The following is an 8,848-nucleotide window of genomic DNA, read 5'->3' on the forward strand; positions in this document are numbered from 1 at the left end:
TTTATAAGAGCTGCCATGGTCATGGTGTCTAAGACAGTAAGGATTCCAGTTTTTCCACATCAATGTTAACACTTGCTACTATCTGTCTTTTTTTTTTTTTTTAATTAGTTATCCTAGTATCATTGCAGGGAGTGGCATCTCACGTTGATTTGCCTTTCTCTGATGACAAATGATGTTCAGCATCTTTTCTGTTCTCACGCTTGCCCTGTAATAGCATATTTGTTGTGGAACATTATTTTAAGATCTTACATTCGTTTATGATGTGGAACATTTGTTTTAAAGGTGCAAAGATATGTTGCATTCTTTTATGTTGCATTTGTTTAACTCTATGAAGCTGTGTTATTTTGCCTGTCTAAAACACCTGGTTTGTCTAATAAAGAGTTGAATGTCCAATAGTAGGGCAGGAGAAAAGATAGGCAGGGCTGGCAGGCAGAGGGAATAAAGAGGAGAAATGTGGGAGGAGCAAGAAAAGGAGAAGGAGAGGGGACTCCAGGGGCCACCCACCCAGCCACGGAGAAAGCCATGGAGAAAGAAGCAAAGAAAGATACACAGAAATAGAGAAAGCAAAAGGTGAACAGAATAATTTAAGTTAAGAAAAGCTGGCAAGAAAAAAAGCCAAGCTAAGGCCAGGCATTCATAAGAAAGAATAAGCCTCCGCGTGGTTTATTTGGGAGCGGATTGGCAGGACCTCAAAAGATTAAAACAACCAACTACACATATTTTCCTCAAAGCAGAGCCATAGCCTTTTCAAAAAGTAAATTATATTTGTTAGATTTTCTAAATTTTAATTCCACCGCCTCATTGTTGTCAAAGAAGTAATACAAAGGGAAGTATCACATGCTAATTATAAGAATATAAATCAGTATAATAGGTAAAGATAAGAGCATATATACAACCTGTGTTGGGGAAGGAATTAATACTCCTGAAATACATCTACAAGTACAGAAATGTATGTGCTCTAAGGATACTAACTTTGTAACTGCCAATAAAGGTAAACATTCAATTTACCTTTTATACAAAATTTATACAAATCATCTTTTATAACAGGTATACAAATGAACCATATAATGTTAAATAAACAGTTTACAGTTCACATAGTAATTTAGGAGACTTTTACAAACAAAACAAAATGGAAAAGAAATCAGGCATAAAAGAATACATACTGGATGATTATACTTTATAAAGGTTAAAAACACCCACAAATCAACAGAATATACTAGGGGTCCACACTTAGGTATTAAGACTGTAAATGAAGTTTAGGGAAATTATCACCTTAAGGTTAGAATTGTGGAAGTGTAGGGAGGGGGCTTAGTCATGAAGGAACACACAGGGTTTTCAAGATGTTGGCAAGTTTCTACTTTTTCACTGCAGTTTTTAGTTCTCTGTAAGTTCACTTTGTAATAACTAAATGTATGTGTCTATCATTTCAGACATGGTAGTTAACAAAAAAATCAGATTATATAATTTCTAACCAAAGCATCCTTTTTCATATCCCTCTCAGATCTTTTATATAGGTCATAGCTACCTTTCCATTCTCATTTCATTTTTCTCTAGTCATAGTGATCGCACCAAACATACTCTTGCAGTAGGGACTTCCCCAAACAATAATGTTCACCTCTCCTCAAATGCCATCTCCTCGCCATGTCCATTCCCGGTCATGTCATCTAAACAGGTCTCTTTCCTACTACTTACCATCTGCCTCCTTAAGTGGTTTACATACTTATTTTTGTAGTCTTTGATATTACTGAAACATCCACTGATGGCTGTCTTCCCAATAAGAACATGTGCTTGATGAGGGTTGTGCTGTCTTGTTCTACTCCAGATTATTAATACCTAGAATATTCTCTGGCTCACGATAAGTACTTCACAAGTATTTTGTAGATGAAAATACACCACATAAGTAATTACCAAACATGTTGAAACAATTGTGGGTTCCTTATTTAACAATTCCTAGAATGTTTATAGGAACCAAAGCAGATTTTTGTTTGTAAACAAAAGTACTTACAGATTGGGACATCTGGCTGTTATAGCAGAAACTTCTGACATTCTCCAAGCCAACACTGGATTTGGAACCTGAACATATCACTTCAATTCTCCCCATTGTTTTGTAACCCTCCACACTGCTACATGTCTCCACACAAGGAAAGAACCTGACCTTTCATTCAGCATAATGTTAGATACTTTTCTCCCTAGTGAGTGCTTCCGATTCCATTCTCTGTAACTGCATTTCCAATAGGAACCTTTCTCCTGCTATTCCTGAGTATCTGTATGATCTATTCACCCTACCCTATGCCATCTGATTCTTCTCATCCTTTGCAAAGCAGTCTTCAACTCTTCTTCTTCCTCCTCCCTCTTCCTCCTCCCTCCTTCTCCTTCTTGTGTTTCTAATGTGTGCTTTCTCTTGAAGGAAGTGGCATGCATGTGGCTCTCCCAGGAGGTCTGACACAGCACTTAGCAGGCTAAGCTTTTTTATTTACACCCCCACACACACTTGATTCACACAGTATGCACTCCAAAGCCTGGAATTGAACTTCCCAGCTTTAACTTTTTCCTTCTAGTACCTACCTTGCTTGTAACTGCCAGCATTACCAGGAAGGAAGAGAACGGGAATTCCTGTCAAAGGGAGAATGTTGTGTTCTTCAGCGTACGACCCTTCTCCATAAAGATATAGTTCATAGGCTGGATAGCGTTTTGTCAGTTTCTTTGGGAGTTCTATTTTCTACAGAAAATAAATAAATAAATATGCCCATTTTAATCACTTACTTATACAACTCAGATTCAATGCAAGCATAAATTAAAGAACTTTGAAACAGTGCAATATAAAAATATTACCAATGATATAAACTGCACTCAATGCACAAAACAAGTTCTACTTAACCTTTTTCAAACAGGAGATTATTCTTAAATTATGTGGATCTTGAATGGTGTGACCTTCATAAAAGCATAAAACACATAGAAGTTGAAATTCTAACAGATGCCAGTGAGTCAAAAATAATGCCTGACAATAGCTATATGTCACTGGTATACATCAGAAAGTTTCAGATAAACATAAATGGAAATGCATTTAATTTACAATCAGTTATCAATTATACTTTAAAGTGATGATAAAGCTTTCTGTGATCAGTTCTCTTTGGCACTTTAAACTACTTTCTAAAGTATCTCCTTTTACTCAGGCCCCCTAAGTCCTCTAGCTGGTGTGTGTGTGTGTGTGTGTGTGTGTGTGTGTGTGTGTGTGTGTGTGTGTGTGCGTGTGTGTGTGTGTGTAAGCTGGAGGTCAAACCTAGTTATCTTCCACAACTATTCTCCACCTTATTTGTTTGCTAATTTTGAGTTAAGATCTCTTCCTGGACCTGGAGATCACAGATTCAGCTAGATTGCCTGACCTACCTCTGCCTCCCCAGTGCTGAGATTATAAACACAGACCACCATGCACAGCTCAGTGTGCTGGAGATGAATTCTGGCCTGCCTTATGATTGCATGGCAAGCCCTACATCTCAGAGCTATTTCCACAGCCCTAGGACATTTGCTTGACAATGAATCTTGCTGACCTCTCAGTGGTTTAACAACATAATGTGAATATTACAACAAAGTCTTGATCGAGATATGCACATTCTTCTTACACTAAACACTCCATTGAATTAGCATCTGTTCCAAATCATGGACCTGGTACATGGACTGTTAGCAAGCCTTAAGCTACTTTGCAAATCTTAAAGTTGTATACAGAATTATTTTCAATATAACATATACTGGGCCTTAACATCCTCCCCAAAGGGTGGGCATCTATCATAGAAGTAGCACATTGTGAACTCTTCCCTCCCACCACACTGAGGCAGGTGTGAACTCTTCTGCTCTCACCATCCTCTTGGGGCAGGTTCTCACTATGTAGGCTCAGCTGGTATTGACTCCCCACCTTCCTACCACTGTCTCCCAACTGTTGGTCATTACAGGAGTACATACCACACCTGGTATGTACTTTGTCTTTTTAATAATAGAAGTCATTAAAAACAAACCATTATACTGAATCATAGATTTAAATGGGTATCAATACATTAATAATCTAACAATGTTAAACATATGTATCTATATATGTATATATATATGATGAAAAAATTACAATGTGAATTTCAAAAACTGTAAATGTCAATACTGCTGAAAAAAATTTAAAAGAATTCTACTCATTTGCACAGATTCCAGAATATTCCTTTGAGGCTATTACTATAATCTGGTCCAACTACACCACAGAAGCATCTACAGGACTACTATGTGCTTATTATTTAACAGACCAGCACTTCCAGTTATCTTCTCCAATATACCAAATACAGAAATACCAACTCTACCATATGCTTTATAAGCCCACTGGTACTTCAACCCCTCAACTAGAAAGAATGCTAACTTAAGAGAGCAAAGGTCTTATTTTATAATATATATGTACATCTTTCACTTGTAAATGAAAACTACAAAAGTTTGATATTCATAATTTAACCAAAAGGAAAATAAAAATCAAAATAAATGCAAACATTTTAAAGTTCTTACTGGAAGCTCAGCCCTTGACTGAGGCTACTACTAAGGGTAATTCTAGGGACTCCTGCTTGGTTAAAACAGGGGTACAAATACTTACACATACTATAACCTTCCAGACAAGCCTTTCCTCTTGTCATAACGTCTCTGCTACAACCCAGCCCATGCTGCTACCACACATACCTCATGTGTTTCCATACTGGATACAAAAGTAATGAAGACTTTACAGAGGAGAGCTTTATTGTTTCCAACATTTACTTCATTCTTACAACTTACACATGCCATTAAAATTTGTATTTAATAGATTTACATTTTTTCAACCTCAAAAAGACAGGCACTAAAAAGAATGCCTCTTACTCATGACCCTTAGGCTATCCAGTTCCTCCACCCAAGACAACAACCAATGTTAATCAATTTATGTGTGCTAACAAATATTTTGGATATATACAGGCAAATATGTTTATAGATTGTTTTCTCCCTTTTGCATCAATAGTAATATATTATAAGTGCTGATCAGATAATATGTCCTGATGCCCTCCTCACTGCCTATATATGTTAACTAAACGACCCGTACGTCCAGGTTCACACCCTGCCCTCAATTCATTTAGTTTGTATTTTCTATGTTTTGCCTGCATGGTGCCATGCAGAACTGGAGAGAAATATGGTTGTGAGCTACCATGTAGGTGCAGGGAACTAAATCCAGGCTCTCTGCAAGAGCAGCGAGTACTTTAACTGCTGATCCATCTCTCCAGCCCTTCAACCTACATCTTTTCAAATGCCTTTGAAAACCCAGTACAAACATGCATATTCTCTCTTCTCTAAAGAGCCTTGTACACAGTCTCTTGCTACATTATACGATAACTGATTTTCATAGTCTTGTCTCTCTTCTTGTTAAAATATATACATTAATGGCACATGGGGCTTTTATCACTAATTCCTCATGCTGAATATACCTAGTCATTCAATAAACAACCATCTAGGTAAGCATCAACACCACCATATAAACATCAACACCACCATTTCCTTTCAGAGAGCAATCTTTAGGTCACACACATGGACAGAGAACACAATGAACACAAGAGAGAAAACAACTTGGGTGTTTCTTCTCAAATTCTACAGTTTGCCTAAAATTATGTGTAGCCAGACAACAGTTTGGCCCTACTGGCATAACAAGGCTAAAAGCTTTAAATGTCATGGTAGACTTAAGATCTAACTGTGAAACAATCAGTTAACTCCAAATCAGAGCATCCAGGAAATTACAGGCAGGAGATGAGTAGAGATGATAAACAATTTCAAACTCAAAAGTTTGTTTTTGCAGAGTTACAAATTCCTCTCTCACTTAAAAAGAGAAAAAGAAACAAGAAATTCCAGTTATCATTTCCTGCTGACTGGCTAAGGAAGGCACAATGAGCAATTTTTTAAAAAAGAAAAAGGCCTCAAGAAAGATGAAATGAATAGGACATGCCACCTGCTGGATATCAACCTGCGAACAATTAGAAAGGTACAGAAAACGCTACTTTAAAGGGCAATATATAAACTATCTTTAGAACAGTTTCAGTCATATGAAAACCATTTGGCTCTCAACCCAATGAGCTCAATTATTTTAAAATCTATTTATTCAATAGGGCTCATTTCTAAAAGAAGGCTTAATTCTGTTTGTAAAATAACACAACTCAATCAGTGTAAAAGGACTAATAATAAAGTCTGCTAAAAATGTGTGCCAAAAGTGCTACCACTGTCATTATCACTGTACTCACAAATTAATAAGTGCCAAACTCCAAAAAGGCAATTAGAACCAAAGTAACTAAATACCCACGATGCAACAACAACAACAAAAAAAAGCCCAATAGCTCTATTGTGTTAGTGACAATCATTTTCTCTTTCTAGTCAATTTCATGAGGCAGGAGATGCATCTGTGAGGTCCATATGCTTTGTTCCCAACATGCAGGAAGCCAATTTCTACTATTGCAAATATTAAAATAGACTAAATAATTATGGGAAATCTAAATATAAATGGAAACTATTGTTCCAAAGTGATTTTATTTTAACCAAAGCATTCATTTAATACAGTACAAAACTAAAGTGACCTATTGAGAGTTTTTTAAATTATTAAATGGTAGTTAATGAAATAAAATTATGATGAACTCTATTTCCAGATTTAAAAAAAAAACAACCTAAAGTTCACATATTTAACTATTAAAATTCTAATGCACATAAACCAACATCACATCAGTTTATTAGCTTAGGAATTAACACTAACTTGTTAAAAATCCCCAACAGCATCTGAAATCCAACGTTCCCATCCCTTCAAAACCACACAAGCAAAATTATGGTACGAACTCTCTTACTAGAAAATATCCATGGGAGGATGATCTTCAGCAATTTAAACCTCAACCTCTAAATGTAAATAAGAGCAGTATCAAACAGGCCCCCTCTATAAGAACCTATACACAGACGCAATTCTGATTTTCATTCTTCATCCTACAGAAAAATCTGTTATGATCTTATAAGTATACTAAGAATGCACATTATCAAAGCCCATTATTTATACTTATAGGAGTTATTATAACAGATATTCCAAAATTAATATTCACTTAGAAATCTTAAGAAAAATATCACCGGAGGGAAATTTCTCCGGACAGCTGTGTAATTTGTCATCATCTCTTTCTACAGCTGGTCGTGAATGAAATTTCATATTTTACTATGCAGAACAAATGAAGCAATTAATTGAAAGCATTCAAATTGAAACGGAGGAGGTGGGGGAGGCAAGGCAGACTGTGTTAAACCCAGTGAGAAAACAAAGTAATACCGCGAAATAGATGGTGCATGCAACTGATTATAATAGATGTCTTAATAGATTGTGCAGGTCACTGGCTGTTCAGAGGCATGGGAAAACACAGGTACACACACCCACGGACTCAGAACCTACAGAACAGGTGGATCCGCAAAAAATCTCCACAGGAGGAAACTAAACAGTTTTCAGTTTAATTATTCATCAGGCCGGCATTTCACTTCACCCAGAGGTAAAACCCTAGATCCCCTTTTAAAATCAACCTTGGCAACTCTGCAGGCGCTGGGTTTCTTTCCAAAAAAGCGAAATCTGGCATGTCCATCACTGGGCGCGAAGAGAATTCGTCTCCTTGCAAGCAAAGGAGGGTTGGAAGAGGATTGGGTTTGGGCACAGGGACCGGGGCTGGCTCTTCGAGGATGAGACAGAGAGTGCCCAGAGGGTCAGAAGTCAGGGTCCGGGGTCTGGGAGCCCAGGAATGGAGGACCAGGGGAGAGGACAGGACGCCTTACCCAGTCCGAGGCAGGAGACTGGCTCCCAGTGCCCGGAGGGCTCCGAGCCGGGATCACGGCTGAGCCCGAGAGCAGCCCGCGAGGCGCGAGCGCTCAGGTGAGGGAGGGCCGTACCTGGTACTCGGGATACTCAAACATGTAGCTCATGCTGCACTTGTTCTCCTCGAAGCCGAAGAAGACATCCCACAGCCCCAGGGTCGCCAGAAGCACCATGAAGACATAGAACGCCAGGTTCCAGAGGTTGACTGAGTGGAGGAACATGGTGCTGCTGAGCGCCTCTACAGCTGTAGAAGCCCGGTCGCTCAGACAGAGCGAGGGAAAGACGCCCGTGCCAAGCCGTGCCCAGCAGAGCGGCGCGCGCCTGCGCGGAGCCTGCCAGCGCCCCCTCCCCTTCGTCCGCCGCTCAGCGCGCCTGCGCGCAGCCGGCTCGCGGCACCGCCCACGGAGGAGGGAGCTGGAGGTGTATGCAGCGGGAGCGCGGCGGTGCGCCTGGGAAGAGGGAGTGGAAAGGCGGAATGGGCTGGGCTGGAGGGCTTAGAGAGAAACAGGGGGAGAAGGGGGAAGTGGAGAAAAGGAAGGAAGAGGGGGATGGAAGCGCGGGATCCGAGAGGCGGGAGGGGGAAGGGCCGGGTGGGTACCAAAGGAATTGGCCAGGAGTAAGGATAATGCCCCAGAGTGCAGAGAATGTTGATGATCCAGTGCCGACTGGCCAAGGGAGGCAGGCAGCACATCAAAGGCTTGTCCACTGCCTGTCACATCGCAGACACCTTTCCCTGCAACAGTTTAAAATCCCTTCCTGTTCAATTTCTAACCACCTGGGGCCTCCGCGGTTTCGCCCCAAGCCTTCTTGGACCAGATAGCTTGATTCCGGAGGAAACAAATAGCTTTCACCTGGCCTCTTAGACCATCGACTTGGGCCTTGTAGGTAGTAACACTTGAAAGCACAGACTCATTAAAACAACCCACAACAGTCTGAGGAAATCCTGTTCTTGGTGGAAGTCTAAATCACACAAAGGGTGGTCTCTAAAAG

At 39.8% G+C, this 8,848-nt stretch overlaps 1 protein-coding gene across 1 annotated transcript in view; it reads right to left on the minus strand.

The window, feature by feature from the left end:
• Window positions 1-8,218, minus strand: part of Pgap1 (post-GPI attachment to proteins inositol deacylase 1) — a 62,766-nt gene extending 54,548 nt beyond the window's left edge. The window contains exons 1-2 of the mRNA XM_051190207.1: window positions 7,933-8,218; window positions 2,566-2,719 (exon numbers count right to left, since the gene is read on the minus strand). Coding sequence (XP_051046164.1) covers window positions 2,566-2,719; window positions 7,933-8,079 — 301 coding nt within the window. The 5' untranslated portion in view covers window positions 8,080-8,218. The remainder of the gene's footprint in view (window positions 1-2,565; window positions 2,720-7,932) is intronic.
• Window positions 8,219-8,848: the final 630 nt, after the last annotated feature.

This window comes from Phodopus roborovskii, unplaced genomic scaffold, assembly GCF_943737965.1.
Source record: "Phodopus roborovskii unplaced genomic scaffold, PHOROB, whole genome shotgun sequence".
Classification (NCBI taxonomy): Eukaryota; Metazoa; Chordata; class Mammalia; order Rodentia; family Cricetidae; genus Phodopus; species Phodopus roborovskii.